Source organism: Pelecanus crispus, chromosome 10 (genome assembly GCF_030463565.1).
Source record: "Pelecanus crispus isolate bPelCri1 chromosome 10, bPelCri1.pri, whole genome shotgun sequence".
Taxonomy (NCBI): domain Eukaryota; kingdom Metazoa; phylum Chordata; class Aves; order Pelecaniformes; family Pelecanidae; genus Pelecanus; species Pelecanus crispus.
Window position 1 is genome coordinate 26,449,086 of NC_134652.1, and position 16,575 is coordinate 26,465,660.

The 16,575-nt window shown below is 36.7% G+C and overlaps 1 protein-coding gene across 2 annotated transcripts in view; it reads left to right on the forward strand.

Annotated features, from left to right (window-relative positions):
• The window catches only part of LRMDA (leucine rich melanocyte differentiation associated), a 690,354-nt gene that overhangs the window by 566,091 nt on the left and 107,688 nt on the right, over positions 1–16,575 (forward strand). For both annotated transcript variants that reach the window (XM_075717814.1, XM_075717816.1), the window contains one exon: positions 15,867–15,951. In XM_075717814.1, the coding sequence (XP_075573929.1) occupies positions 15,867–15,951 (85 nt within the window). The remainder of the gene's footprint in view (positions 1–15,866; positions 15,952–16,575) is intronic.

The window sequence follows — 16,575 nt, forward strand, 5'->3', positions numbered from 1 at the left end:
CCAGTGAACAGGTTTCATGTTGGTAAAGTAGACACGCTTTCATGGAGATCAGTTCCTTGCCTGGTGCTGTGTGACCTTTTTATTAGTGAGATAAAACATGAAATCATTAAATTTTAGTACACATATCTGATACTCCTTTAAGGTATCAAGTATGAGGGGAAATTTTAATATTATCATTGTATTTGTTAGTGGTACAACTGCTACTAGAACACCATGTTTAGATTTGGAGAAGCCTGTGGTTCTATAAAGTTGCTGGGAGACTGAAGAGACAACTGAGGGGCAAGTGATTTCTTAGAAGACTTGATAACATAAGTTATGGTGAGAAATTCCAGGAAATTCTGTCTATCTTGAGTAACCAAGGGGCCGTGAAGAGGAGAGTTGATCACAGTATGTTAATAGCATCATCTCAAGTGTACAGCAACATGAGGAATAAGATTCAGAGCTTCCATCTAATGGGCAGTGGATCTGAAAAGAACCAGCTGTTGTAACTGAAGCTTCCTCACCTAGGGTGGAAAAAAGAAGAATTTTAATGGCAACGCTAATTTGTTGGAACAGATTTCCTAGAATTGCGACAGACTGTACATAGATGGCAGTTTTTTCACCAAGACTGGAAGTGCTCAGTACATGTCAGCTGTGTAAGTAACCATAGTAACAGCTGAAACCAAGAGAAGTTCAACAGTCCTCTAAATGAGCAGTTACTCAATCTGTCTTACAGAAAACCCTCCCCTCATCCCTGAATTGTAGTATGTCCTGAAGTTATGCAAATTTGGGGGGATAGTTTCTAGAGCTGAGGGATAGACTTTGTCAAGTGCTTTCTGCATTTTACGGACAGGGACGACTAGTTAGAGCATTTCTTCAGTAGGACCATAGAAAGCCTCTCAATGAGACAGAACCCAATGCATTTTAGGACAATATTCATTTAAATCCATCACCTCAACAAACAAAAAGCTCTCACTTACCAGTATTTCATGGCCAGACTGAACTCCAAAAATGCACACAGAGCTTGGAAAAGGACTTTTGGGATAAAACAACTCTTCTGCTGTCTTTTCTCTCTTCTTGTGCAGGGTGACGGTATCTTCCAAATAAAATTAAAAAAGGACGTCACTTATTAATAAGTTCAAGAAAAGTAATTATAAAAATTAATTGGTTTTATTATGGTATGGAGTTCACCTCCCTCTCGTTATGCATTTCTGATATATAAATATGGACAAGGCGTTTCAGACAGCTCCGAAGTACTTTATGTAGGACATTATTTTAGGTAGAGTTAAGAAATCCTAAAGCATTAGCACTGCAAGAGTGGTTCTTGTGTACTCCAGTTTTGCCTTAGTGTTTTTTGGTTTTAACAAATTTATATAATTATATTTTCCATAGCTAATTTTGATTGCCTCCCCCTCTTATAGTGACTAGTGTCTCCCACTGGTTTGAGTTTATTTTGAATCACTAAAAACTAGGTAAATATACTGATGTGTTACTGTCATACGGCACTGCAGTTTAATGCTTTTATATCGGAGTTCTTTATCTCTCATGCCTTAATTTGTGAAGATCCTAAAATTACTTCCTATTCCTGTGGTTAATCATTCCCATCAGATTTGTTTTCTAAGCAGGTACTTTACAAATTAATATGTTGGTTAACCACATGATTTATATCCCCCAAATTCCTGTATGTGTATTGTATTGTGTCATGTAAGTCATAGGCCTAAATGCTCTTTCCCTCACAGCTCCACTTTAAAATTGGCTGTGACATTGCCTCCTTTTGGCTATCCACTGTGGAAACAAATCTGAACATAGACTGACTTTTAAAATCACCACCTTTGAAGAAGGTTTTTTCATATTGACAGGTGGTAGCTGAAAAGCCAAAAGGAAGAGGCAAAGCATGTCTTGCATACATGCTGGGTCTTCTGCCTGGGAAAGAAAAAGTCATAGAAGAGAGAAATCTCACTTTATAAACACATGAACAGTTCACCCTGCCAACTGTCAGGACGTGACAGGGACTCCAGTTCTTCTAATTGGGATCCAGATGTGAAACCCTTCAGAAGATATTTTTTCTGCCTCTTGTTCTCTCCCCACCCCCAAACCTTGCAAAGTTTATCTTCAGTCAGGTCATCAACTCTGTTAAGGAAGACAGAAGTACGAACAGAGACAAAACCAGAAATCTGTTCTGTATTCTTCCTTTTTTTTCTTTTCCTGACAGTGCTGTTTGTGAGTATTTCTAACTGGAACAACATTAGCTTCATCTTTGCCTCCTCTCTGTTTCCTGTGAGCATGCTCAATTAAATATTAATTTTCATGTATCTGGAAAAGGTCCCTTTAAAGGTTGCCACTGTAGACCACTGCTCCTATTCCTATTTTATTGCCTGATGGCCTTGGTGCAGTGGACTTGGTCCTGTATTATCATGATGATACAGCACAAAACTATGAGGCAGTAAGTCTTTTTTTCACATATTTGTTAGTGGTTTTTTTCAGTTTGCTCATGACTAAAAGTACTTTAAAAACCTATTGGACATTTGACAAATACAGCAAATTGCACATACAAGCTACCTCAGCAAGATTATCCCTAGAAATACTGGGATGGATGTCATGTTTGAGTTACTCACAGGACACATAGGACTTTTTTTTTTTTTTTTTTTGTGCGTGTGGGGATTTTTTAACATCATTTTGTACCCTCTAGTATATTCTGAAGGAAGTGATGCTTCCATAGGTCAGCCCCAACAGTAAGCAGTACCCACTCTAGCTTTAAAATTCAAACCTTTCATTAGACTACCTTTTCCACTGGCAGCTTTCCTTACATTCTGAAATCCTTCAAAAGACACCGTAGAACATGCAGCTATCACATAGTGGATTTTAGGTTTTCCCAGTCTTAAGCTACTTAATGCAAATAAAATTTTGTGCCAGTCAGCCCAAGATATGTTACAGCACTGTTAAAGCCCAGCCTGTTAATTACAAATGTTTTGCGCTGTTTGTGCGATGCACAGATTTCTTGAAAATAGGCTTCCTTTGGCAGTATGTAGTTTTACAGTACAGTCAACAGAATGTTGCAGAATAGCAATTATGAGAATAAGGAGAATGCACAAGCTATTGGAGTGAATGCTTTAATGCTGATACATTTTTTCTGATAAAAGCAACTCAGATAAGAGGATATTCAAGTTATTGTAGCAATTAGTTTTTCTAAGATGTCTATCTATATGAAATGTTTCATGGTAGAAAAAAACCCCAAGTCTGTAGTAGAATACAAAGTTTATTACATTTCTAGACTACATTATCCTTGTCAGCTAGATTAAAGCATTCTCCTAGTTTCTGTCCTATATTACCATAACAAGTGATGAAATAATGTAGTGTTGTTACACAGAGCAGCTTATAAATTTTGACATAAGTGTGAGAGAAATCACTTGAAATGTGAAGCAACCAAGAGGAATAATTAGGAACAGCAGAATGATCTCAGTAATATGACAACAGTTTCTAAAGCACCCCACAGGATTGAAATCATCAGGTTTGCTTGACCTATATCTTTAATAATACAGCTCATTGCCCTTGTATTGAAGCTAGAGGGTAGGACAAAGTATGAGCTTTATCATGTTTTAGGAGAAATTGCAAAAAGTTTATTTATTAACGCAGCACAAAATGGCCCATTTCTATGATTACCAAACAGGAAAGCAAGTTGGGCCACAGTTCACCACACAGAACACTTTATAGTCAGGCTTGGCTGGCAAAAAATATTATGTAACACTCAAATAAGATAAATGGCTGCATTGGCAGTGGAAATAACCTTCTGTTTAATTAGAAAATAAGAGCTATATGGGACAATAAAAATGTTTACTGCTGCCCTCAGTCACTGTTTAATAAATATGATAGTGCTGAAGATAATGCTAAGTGTTATTTATTTGTGCAATATCATGGGCTCAGTAATTGTTCATGTTCTTGATAGTTACCCTGCACAAAGAATGAGTCCATTTCACATTTTGTTTGTTGAATTCTTAAAAAGGGAAGAGGATTTTTTAAACTTTTAAACTGTATTTAAAAGTCAAAGATGTGTGATCAAAGTTCATTCACCGTCTCTCAGTGGTGCTGTAACCAAACTACTGGTTTTCTTAGCTTGCCTTCAGGATAATTAAGCTTTGAAATGAATTGTTTCATATGTTTCAGGCTGGATTGTCTGTCTGCCTTGGATATGTTTCTACATCTGTGAGAGGAGAGCATAATTTGAATTTTTAGCTGTCATTTCATCACGTCTGTGTTTATATTTAGTATAGTTCTAAGGCCTGATTTTAGCAGGGGTTTACCTTCCTTTGGCTTCATTTGGAGTTTTAAGCACTAAACATGTGCAAATCAAGTTCTGTAGGGCATGGGTTGGAAGACTGATGATTTCAGTGAGGGCTTCTTTCTAAAGGGAATAGTTTTTACTAGTAAATTGAGCATCAAATTGTCTTATGTGCATATACATCAAAAGTTTCCTTTCTCTGTAGAGTGTGTTTATTACATATGGACGTTGTTGCTGGTTTCATGTGCTTAGGAACATACATATATTTATCAAATGCTTGACAGAAAAGCAGGGCATGGGATGCATTTTGCAATATACTTTTAACAGGCTTGGTATCCCAGCCCTATTGCTTTTGGTCACAATCTTTCTAATTTGAATCTACAGTAAGTACAGGGATTTGAAAAGGGATATCGAAGACTTTGCTTGGTTTTATCCAAGGGGAAAATTCAGAAGATGTTTCATCAACAAGTTTTAACCCCTCCTTCCTTCCCTACTTCCCCCCCCACCAATGTAGACGGTATGTCAAGAGGCAAAACAAACCAAACCAAACCCCCTTTTCTTCACACAATTCACTTTAAGCTTCAAAATCCTCCAAAATCCCCAATCTCCCTTTGCCGTCTGGTTCCCACTCTCCAGCTTTCTTCATCTCCCTCAGAAAGAAAAAAGCTCTTCTTTAAGGGACTGATAGGTTGTAGAGCGATGCTTAGCAACAACATTCCTGTGCCTTAAGTAGCTGCAAGCCCCTAGCTGAACCCTTTGATGTGACTGTCAGGGCAGATTTATTTTGTTTTAGCACATTGTCTACTTGTCCAGATGTATCAGGAGATAAAAAGGAGTCATGTTTACACTCTTTTTGGGAGGGGGAGGAGGGGGAGGAGATGTAATTAAATCGCATTTTTGATGAATCTCTGAGAGATCGAGATGAAGAACACAGGAATTGGCTTGAATATAGAGGAGAAACCCGCTTGTCTGCCCTAACACCTGACATTGTAGGAAAATGAAGTGTAAAGCCATAGCAAGATGTGTTGATTTGGTTCTGCTGAAGCCTTTGACTTTGTGTTTTCTCATGTGCTGGTAGTTCATGAGAATCCAGAAAGGCCTATTAGAAAGTAGTGGTTGTGCACCATAGACTCTTTCCTGTGTGTCTTATTTAATAGATTTATTTGTCCAGGTTGAAAATAACTCTGTTTTTCTTTAGAATGTTACTGTTATAGATCACATATCCCAGAACTTCCGGCTGTGGTAAGTGGCTGTCAATCAAATACTTAAAAAAAAAAAAAAAATAATTGAGCCTCAGTGATCTTGGATAAACAAATGTGCAGTGTAAGGCAGGCCTTGCTGAATTCTCCCAGAGAACAAATACCACAGATAAATCCATTTTTGTTTATTTTCTTTTAACTTGCACATTTAGCAACACCATTCTGAGCTCTATTAATAACCTGCGGTGTGCAGTGACGAGTCTGATTCCAGCATTCAGTATGCTGTGGGTATGCCAAGTGAAAAAAATGCTAGTTTTAATCTGCTGTTACAAAAGTTACTCTATTTGCATTTTAAATAGGTTACACTACAGCACCCCCTTCTGCTGACTAACTAGTGTGACAAGAGGTTTTAGCTGCAATTCAGTTTTATTCCCACGACAGAATGAAGATGCCCTGAAAGCATTTTTAACCTTCCCATTTCTTAATTCCTGTGCTTATTAAGCAAGATTAGGGCAACTCAACAATAGTCATTAAACTACTGTTATCTTACAATTTTTGGGACCTAGCTTTCATTTTTGCAGCATTGTCTGTAGTTCTGAAAAAATTAAGCAAGCAGGAGACAACAGAATGAATAGCAAAGCAAAGTAAACCCTCTAACATTGCAAACAATTATGCTTGGTCAGTGAAACATATACACAGTTCTGCATTCCTCTCTGATTGTCATTGAATGTATTTGCAAGTGATGATATTATGTTACTGATTTAATTTACGGAACAGTCTCAGAGGTTCCTATCCAAAAAAAGCAATTTACCTTGCTGATTCTGTCTTCACTTTTGAAGAATCTGTGGACATCAGATTGGCAAAAACAAGTGTAGACGTTCTGAATCATCTATATTTCAAAATACAGGTCTATGAAAAGTAATAAGTAACTGTTTGTATATAATGTGTATTTGAGTTGTGCGTCTGTGTTTATATGTAGCTTGTATACTGTTGCTATGCCATAGCATAGCATAGACCTCAGTAATTACTCCCGTAGTGCTGTGTTTTGTAGTTGTGATATAATTGGTTGAAAAATATTGCTGGGAACGACTAAAAGAAACTTGGAATCTAATACTTTATCAATGTATTTCCCTTCACATAAGTGTCTTACCTATGCTTTTGCACCTTCTGTTGAAGTTGTAATATCTAAAACCTCAGTACTGTTCTTTCAACTCCTTCAGAGCTGTTGGGTGGCGAGTGAAATGCAATAAATGGCGTGTGTGGGCATTGCTGGGGTGGGAACTTAGGAAAAGGTTAGCATCTTCTAGCACGTAGAAGTTAATTTGTGGTTCAATTTACAAGACACCTCAAAGAATAGTTGTCTATGAGAACTCAAAATTCTCTAGCAAAAGTTGCGGAGTTTTCTGGTTTGGGGTATGGCAGGGTTATATATGTTTTTTTTTTTCTTGTACTTTATTTTACTAGAGTGTAAGCCCATTGAATCCCGCATATTGTAAATGAAAAGAAGGTAGCATGTGTGTTCTCCGAAGGTGAAGAAGGTAAAGATGCTGGTAAAGAAATGCAAGATAAAATGTATACTTCTTACTTTCCCTAACTCAGAACAGGAGTCAAGGCCAGCAGATTTTCCGTTATTGTTTTATGCTTTTGGGGTTCTTTTGTCGTCTTCCTGATTTTCATTAACACCAGTCTTAGAGAATAGAAAGCTTTCAAAAATCTATTTTAGGGATGAGTATGATTTAGCAAGTTTAAATTTGTTTTGTAGTGTGATTTTAAATGGATTTATTCTTCTTTTAAAACCGAGCATTAAGTTTTACAGTGAATAGATTGCTTGTTGGATTATATTAATGGGTATTCCTTCCATTCACTGTTGTGTTGCTAGAATGTTTCAGTGCTCCTTTAGGGACAGATCCTCTTACCTACCGTAATGAAAGATACTGAGCCACTTGAGTAGTAAGGTTTAACTCATCACAAATGAAAGTATTAGAATCTGGATTATAACTAGGGAGAGGTGGTAATAGTGAAGTTACTTTCCTTCAACTCATTAAACTGAATTGAGTGAGCAGCCGAACCTCCTGCATCCTTCTGTTTTTAAATGTAGGTAGATAAGATTTTTTAAAAGATACAAGGCAAATACCATGCCGTAAGAAGTCACTTGTTTTTTTTCTACTGAGCTTGAAAAAATAGTGTAAAGAAGATGCTAAAATTCTTGGCTTTGAGTGATATAAGTTGAAAAAGAATAGTCTTGGTAGTCAAAAAACCTAACGGGCGGTTTGTATGCTATATGTTACAGTAGAACAAATCAATTCAGGCTCCTTAGATGCAGTCACTGCCTTGTGATTATATTTGTGTAAAGTCTTGGAGCCTTTGATCAAAGAAAGGCATTTGTGACTAGGTCTAATCCAAGCTCTTTAAGGTGTTTAACTTGCGCTGGGGGGAAGAGGTTGATAACAGCTGGGATTTAAATTTAGTTTTGCTGAACTTTTGTTTTGAAAGGATTTCTATTATACACTGCTTCCTTTTCCATATAGAAGATGGATCATTGAGTAAACCTAAAAGGGAAAGAGGATATGGGAGGAAATGGGTGGGGACTTTGAATTAATCTTCTGAAGAAAAATGTTTGATCAGCGGGTAGGAGAGGATGAAAACCTCTGATGTTGACAGCAGGCAACTTTCTGACTAGTGTGTGATTGACAACTTTGATGCTCCAGTGGGGAGCGAGTGTCCAGCCGTGCTCAGGCATCCTCTGTCTGTGGGTGGTAGTGTTAATAATGTGGCAACTGGAAAGATTAATTGTGGACAAGCAGCAGGATTACGAGGAGGGCTTCACAGGTCTAAAAGGAACAGTGGTAGGAAGGCCTCTGATCTGTCAGCCCAAAAGGAAATTAGTTAGGGCAGGCTGGAGCGGGCTTAAAAAAAAAGGGGGGCAGCGGGAGGGGGGAGATGGAGTAATGGGAGAAGGGAAGCATTTAGGATATTAAAGCAATATGAAGAGGATATTGAAAAAGGTCGTAAGGGGATGGGGCCGATGTTCTTGAAAGACCTTAATACACTACATCCTCTTACAGTACATGCAGAGTTCAGCTTGTTTTGCAGGGAACTGCAAAGTGACTTTTGTAGTGGTTAGAGCTGCCACATTGGGTAAAACCTGTTACTTGTTTTCAAAATGAACCCGAGTATAAACTCAAATTAAAAAATTTCACAGATCTCTAAATGCAAAATATATAGGAGAGAGTTTGCTTAAGCTGTTTCTGCAAGTTACTAGCTGCTGTGTATTTTACTTCCCACCCTTTTTGGTAGAAGTAGGGATTCTGCCAATAAATTCTGTGTTACCATTAAAGAGGCCATTCATCATGCTTACTAATGTTATTAATCAAGATACACCACAGTACTCTTAAAATGAGATCATTTTGATAAATCATGTATGACATGAAAAGACTTTATTCCTTTTAAGTGCAATTTAGACTGTAATTTTTTTCCTCATTTATGATTCATGGGAGAAACATGGATAAAATTCCCTTGCACATTTACACCTTATCTTCAGTAATAATTCAAAACTGCTCTTAGATGAAAATTCAAGGTCTGATTCACCAAAGCTGAATGCCAGCTCATTATTTTCTGGCATTCAGTAGTCCAAAAATAATGTCCATACATTAGGTGCTTTTCACCATAGTTGAATTTGGCTGCACACCAGACATATCGATTACACTCAATTAAGCCTAAATGCATAAGAATTATCTGATGTTCATTTACATTTTTGATCCGGTTGCACCCTGCTTTCAACCTTGCAATTTAACATTAAGTGAAAACCAAAAGGTAAAGTAAATTCAAGTGAGAAGTGATAATCTCTCTTATATGACAATAAGGGAAATATATTCTGAAATGCTTTGAAACTTCTTAAGCTCCACTACTTCTGTTAAATAAGCAAAATTCTCTTGCCTTTTCTTGTTAAAGGTCATTGGCATTGGAAGGCCAACCAAAATATAAGATCACTGTTCTCCTTGTCGTCCTAGTATTACGATAATTTGGCCTACTCTATTAATAGCATCACATATGAAAATAGGCTGCCAAAATGTCCAGAATGAATGTTTGCTAAGTTCAAAGTCACACTCGTGATTATAGCTGAAACACTTGTGTTACTTATTAAATTTAAAAATGTCAGAAATGGGTTGCAGCATTTTTTGCTAACATAGGTATAAATATTAGGTAAATTTTTGTTTATACTTGTGTTTAGAAATATGAAAAGGAAATGTCTAGTAGAGAGATTTAATTTGGAAAGCAGAGTCATTTAAATTTTACTGTTTCTCAAACAATGATTCAGAGGATTGGCTTATCTGAATTACAGTCCCCCCTTTACTTCCTTCAGCAGTTGAAAGTATTTGAAGGAATGTGTGTGGTTGCCAAAAACACCAGACCATTTGTATTTTTGAACCTTTGGTCTCTACAAATTTGTTTTGATGCAGCAGATGTGCAGTATATGCTCATACTATGCAAGATGTTCCCTTACTAGTACCATCCAAATATTGGGGTTTTTATTAATGGAAAAGTGGAATTTTTCTTTAGTCTAATTAGAGTCCTAGACTCTTGAGAGCCAGTTGCCAGCGTGTGGCAGACTTAATTTTCTTCTAAATGTTACAAAGAGTTATTATTCCCCCCCCCCCCCCGCTTCATGCTTTACTTTGTGTTTGCATACTAGAAAAACATTTTTCACTTCCACATCATACTAGAAGTTATGCATCACAGACTTAGAAGGTAGGACTCCTGATGATTTTTTTGAAAAATTATTATTATGAGTATTAGATTAGTAGGCAAAAGAAGCATAAAGCTAAGAAAATCCTTTATCCTACCAATACCTGCCCTTAAGTTCCTTTCTTGTCCAATGAATTCTCTTTATTATTAATAAGACAAAAAAAAAAAAAAACCACAAAAACCAACCTTGGGAAAAAGGTTCCCTATATTTCCCTAGGAAATTATTCCTAATGAGATACTTTTATAAAAAAAAAAATTAAAATGGCACAGTAGTTCAGAGTAATCGGGTTGTGTTTGTCTTCTCTATTAGGACTGGTTAAATTACTATTTTTAACTTTTTTACAAATGGCTGCTGCTGAAAGAAAGTCATTCAGATCTTTGTGACATTCAGCAAAACATAAGCACAGTTAGTTTAAGGCATGAGATTGAGGCGAAAGTGGGCAATACCCTTTTCCTTCCTCCCCACCTTCCATCCAATACTCATCTGCTATATTCTTCTATTTTTCAGTACTGTGGTCAAATGTCTAAAACCAGATTTTAAAATAAATCACTATTTCTATGCCAGGTTAGGAGGTCATCTCAGTAAGCCTATAGAGATCAGCCAAGCTGTGATAACACCACGCATTTGTTTCCCCTTCTTCCCCTTAATTAAAGTGACTCTAATCTATGCTGGAGGTTTAGTAAAGGCAACTGCTAACTCGTAGTTAACTGTGCTTGGCTGTGGAGTGGGGGAATTGGGAAATCTCATTTCATCAAGGAGAGCTGTCTCTCCCACATAAGCGTGCCATGCCACCCGTTGGTTTTCCAGAACATGACAGTGCATTTGGATCGGTCACAAACTCAGGTTAGCCCATTTGAGACCTCCAGGCTAGTTCACAGTTAGGCAGAAGAAAGCAAGACCTTTTGTAGCCTGCCATACGCAGTGGTTCTGTCAGGTCCTGCTTTTGCATATTTTCTAGTCTCTTTCTTTATCCCTTCTTTCACACTTTATCCCTTTCTTTCACTGGCTGTATGGTTCTTGAGTTCATAGAAAAGCAAATATATTGTAAATAAAGTTGTTCCTCTGTAACCATTCCCTAGGATGGGATGGTTAAAGACTTGGTGTGTTGTAGCTTCCTGTAATATTTTCTGCTATCATGAGGCTCTCAAAGACCTCACAGTGAAATCAAAGCCCCATTGTGCTTGGTGCTCTGCAAACTCATGGGAAGAAACAGTCCCTCTAAAGTAGTGTTTTGAAACTCTCCGCAAGCATGTCATAAATTCAATCCAAAATGAATACATGTAAATATTTTTCTGTTATTAGGCAGACTATGTTCCTCATCACACATTTATACATTATTTATAAACACATATTTAATCTGCAAACAATTAATTTCTAATTAGTTATGTTTAAAATTTTGGGGGAAAAATTCTTGAGGAGGAGTTCCATGGAAAGTTTCTGTACTTTTTGTCACAAATGTGAACACATCACGATGGTCCAGTATACTCATGGGTTAAGGCACAAGAGTTGCTGTGGTCAATGTCACAAAGGGGTTGAATTGACACATTGCTGATGTATTGGTACACAGATATTTAGGCAAGTTTTCAAAATACATATGAATTATTGAAGACTGTCGCCATTGTGTATCTTGGGGAAGATATGTGTGCCCAAGAGATCCAAAGTGAGTCCTTAGCCTGAGTAGAAGTTTATGCAGTTTCTTAAAACTATAACAAGACATGTATCTGTTAGAGTATGATTAATTTTAAGCATTGAGAGCATTTGAGACAGAATAAACTTATCAGGAAAATATTACTGTTTACATAAAAGGAAAGGTTTTTCAAAAGCAATTGAGTTGATCATTTAAGTTGGAACTGTACCACAGATTGTCCCAGTAATCATATACCTTTCTGGAGAAATGTTTTTGTTAGTTTAAAAAACGGGTGACGCGGTATTTCCTTCATTCTTAGTTGTAGTTTCTCTGTGGATATATTAAAAATCTTTTGAAATAAATCACACTTTCTTACTAAATCCAAGTTTTGCATCTTATAATGTGATATGTACCATTGGGCTGATCACTGCAATGTCACAACATTGTTTTCCATTTTTATTTGAACGTAAATCACCAAATGAGAAGCAACGAGCTTTCAAACTACTAAGGTCATTTCTCTGTGACCTTGCTAGATGACTTTGACAAGTGTTAAAACTCTGATGAATGGGAATAAACAACAGTATCACAGAACACAAGAATTCTTGATAATTGTGGGTCAAACTTAGAGAATGAGTATCATGCTGTCCCCAAGAAATTTGCCTCTTCATCAGTTCCCTGAAAAAAATGATTCACGCTCTGAAATGCTGGAGATCTGAGATATTCCGATACTACCTGAGAAACATGTTGCAAAGGAGAAATCCCAAACACTTAAAATCTTTCTCAGGTAACAGATACAAGAGAATCCTTAGTCTGTGTCTTGAGCTCCATAATAAATAATATTTTCTTAATTATTTTGGGTTTTGCTACCACATCTCATTCTGCACTCTGCCATCTCTCTTTTGCATGATATCTTGATCACACTAAGATTTCTCTCTGTGACATCCTCTGAAAATTTTTTGGAATTAAATGTATTTAGCCAAGGAAATCTTCCTTTGTATGTATGTGTGTTTATTGAAACAATTTTTCTTACCACCTATTTCCATAAGTGCATTGTATATCTATTGAACCCTTGTCAGGAACATGCCAACATAGAATCATAGAATCGTTTAGGTTGGAAAAGACCTTTAAGATCATGAAGTCCAACCATTAACCTATGCTGCTGTTCTTCCTGTTTCGTAAAATTTGTCAGGTATAATACGTTAATGACTACTACAGTTACTGATGTGTATAGGTTTGTAAAGAATTTGTGGCATGCCTTAGAAATAAGGGTAAATATTAGTAGAGAAATACTAGGATACAAATACAAGCTATGTGATACAAATAGAAGAATATTAACTATCAATGCGTATTAATGATATTCCATTACAGCCAATACCCTAATATCAAGCTACATCTTACTCATCAACAGAAAGTAAAATTTCCTAATCAGTAACCGTTTCTTTAGTTGAAATGACTCAAAGCTTAGGTTTTGGGGTTTTTTTTGGTTGGTTGGTTGTTGTTTGGGGTTTTTTTCCTAGTGCAGCTTCTACAGTATCTGTAATTTTGATGAACATGGTTTGAAAATCTGGTACTCTTTTACAGTCTGTGTAGTATCAAGTACAACAATTCTTAGCTTGGACAAAACTTACAAGTTAATATGAAGACAGAGATACCACAATTTAGCAAATTTTTGGTTATATGCATAACTTAGGCTGTGAGTAGTCTAACTTTATTGGCCTTGTAACTTTTATACCTTGTACCATGATATACTGCAAAATTTGGATTACTATAATGCTTGCAAGAATAAAAGCTTCTCCTGTAATAATACTGTTAGAGGTTTTTTACTGAGCTGTGTGGTGACCCGTTCCTATAAAACTGAAGCTACCACCCATTTTAACCAGCTTTCCTCAAAGCTATTTGTATTTGTAGTTACTTTGCACTGCAACAAGAACTTCTGATGCATGTGTCACCAATACTTGTGAGACAGAACTGCCACATGTCAATACTGTCACTGTCAAAATATTCCTGTGAATATTAAGAGTAATACAATCTATACAAATCTATCTGGAAAATAGCTTAGGGCCAGACATCACTATGGGGTAGAGAAAACAAATAGCTGTCTTTCTGCTGGTGCACAGGCTTACTCATGATTCAGAACTCCAGCCAGTGTTTGTGCAAAACAATCCTAACCCTGGATGATATTCCATAGAATTAAAGTTGCTCTAACGGAATGCTTAGCTCAAAGGTAATGAAAACTGTTCTATATTTGACAGGGAATTATATACTGTACATAAAATAACAGCAAAACACCAATAAACAAACCCTCCTGTTCTTGCTTTTCCTAAAATTGGAAATAAAGCTAAATTGCCCCTTCAGTCCAATACCCTTTTTAGAAGCTCTTGAATTTTGCTCACTCAGTGGTATATTGCTGAAAAGGCAAAGTCTCTTCCAGTAATTTTAGGAAAAGCTATCATCAAGCTGTCAACAGTCTAAATTGAGATTAAAAGTACCAAAGAGAAACCTTCACTATTATCGGAGTCCCAAATAAGTACACTTGAATAGGCAGATAACATCTAGAGTGTATAGTTTGAGACCACTTACTCCTCCAGCTTTTGGAGTGATTTACAGGGATGAAGTCTTATGTTAAAAAGTTAGTGACATTTTTCTTCTTGTCTTACCCAGAACAACTAGGCCTAAAGAAAACAGATAGTTGTGAACAGATGCCTGTTCTTGGAATTCATTTCAGGTGTTACATTGCTGGATGTTAGGGGCATCTATCATCCTCTGAGATGTTATGTGCCCTTTGCTCATATTGGTCATCAGAGGGAAGATTTCCAGTACTTCATATTCCAGGGTAGACTGAGCTGCATGTTTACAGTTTGCTAAAATCAAATGATGATTCACTCCAGCTGAAGGTGAGAGTTGTGTCTATAACATTATCTCTATAACATTATCTCTCTGAAAAGGAGGGTATGTTGTCAATGGTGAGAAAGTGGAGGCAGGATTTTTTAGATTTTTATTCATATCTGATAAGTAGCATCCTGGCTGTTTAGGCAAACCTGTCTCTGGTAAGATGTTTGTTTTGATGCGTTGTCATGTCATGACCTGATTCTTGCTAGGGACAAAAATGGGACTGTAACTATGGTCTGACATAGAAATTGACAGCTGGTCTCCAAAAGCAAAAGTTTAGTGTATTAATTTACTCAGTCATCTACCTCTTACCATTTTAATATACTATCATCTAGGAGTCCAACAGCTATGCCAAAGAAGATTTCTAAGTTACAGCCTTTAACAAACTACTACCATGATTCATTTTCATTATTGTGGATTTCTGATTGTTGTTCTCAGGTTTAGCCTGGCAATTAAGATTTGAATTAGTATTTAAGCTTTTTCTTCTCCAAAACATTATAGCCCTATAATGGGGAAAGATTTGGGGTTTTTCTCTTCTCCCTTAACATTTTGTTTTTAAAGATTGTGAGCAAGTTGTCTTAGTACTTACTTCTTTAAATGCATTAGGCTTTTGGTGTGGGTTTTGTGTTTATTATTAACAACTCTATATACTTGTCCACTTTATTGCATTATAAGCATTACAATTTTTAAGAGATCCCTTCATTTTGCTCACAGGACAGTGGAATGGCAGCATCAGGTTTTTGCTTAGTTTTGAAGAGTATGGTATCTTATCCCAGCTTTCTATTTTCTGTCTCCTTTCTTACATACAGACTCACTCATAACTTCCTTCAGGTAAATATTAATCTGCTTCACCAAGAGGAACATTTTTAATGTTGCCCAAGTATTTCCTGATAAAGATGGTAATTTTTTGAAGCTGTGAGCTGTATGAAAATATTCTTTTAGTAATGATACCTAATATTGTGTAAACTCTTGTGAGTACAACTGCCTTGAAGGATTGCAGGCAGCCTTAACAAAAACAAATTAATCCTCCATGGCTGGTGACTCTGCGCACCTGTAACCACATCACAGAACTCATCTGGCAGGTGCAGCCTCTTTGTGTAATCAGTGACTTTCACTCAGAGTACTGATAATATTTGTTTTATCACACAGGCCTCCAGTGATGCTGCCTCCACCTCTCCAGAGATGCTCTATACACCTCTGCCTTCGGGATCCAGAGACCTCACCAATCACCGAGGTATGAACTGAACTTTTATTGGTATGAACTGCTGCAAGGTGGTAAGCTTTGCTGTGAGGCCTTCTCTGTATTAGTTGGTGCTGCATTGGCACTTTACAGAGAACACTCTGCCTTTCAAGCACTAGATGAGAAAACCATACCTGTCAAGACTACAGATTTTAACTCATATTAAATAGGATTTAAAGGTAGTCTACTGGGAAAGCAAATAAATCTATGGATAATAACATTCAGTGATAATTTTTTGTGTGTGTGAGAGAAAAATGTAAAGAGATTAGAGTACTTAAATATTGCTAAGTAGATGATTACATGTGGCATTGGTAATTTTGAGAGATTTTGTAAACTTTCTAATATTTGTAAAGAGAGAGCTTTTTGGAAGTTTAAAAATTTAGGGCTATAATTTTGAAATGTTAACGCATTTTTATTGCAATAAAAAGGGATTCTTCTGTGTTTTCCAACATTAAAGGCAGATCAGTGTTCAATTTCCTTTTTCACCAATCCTTAGAACTTAAAAAGCACCTTGGGCAAATTCTCAAATTCCTTCTGCATACCTGTGGAGCAAAGAGTTCAGGGAACAGGTGAAAAACTGAAGCAGTCAGGAAGGGTGAATTCCAAGCTCTTTCACCT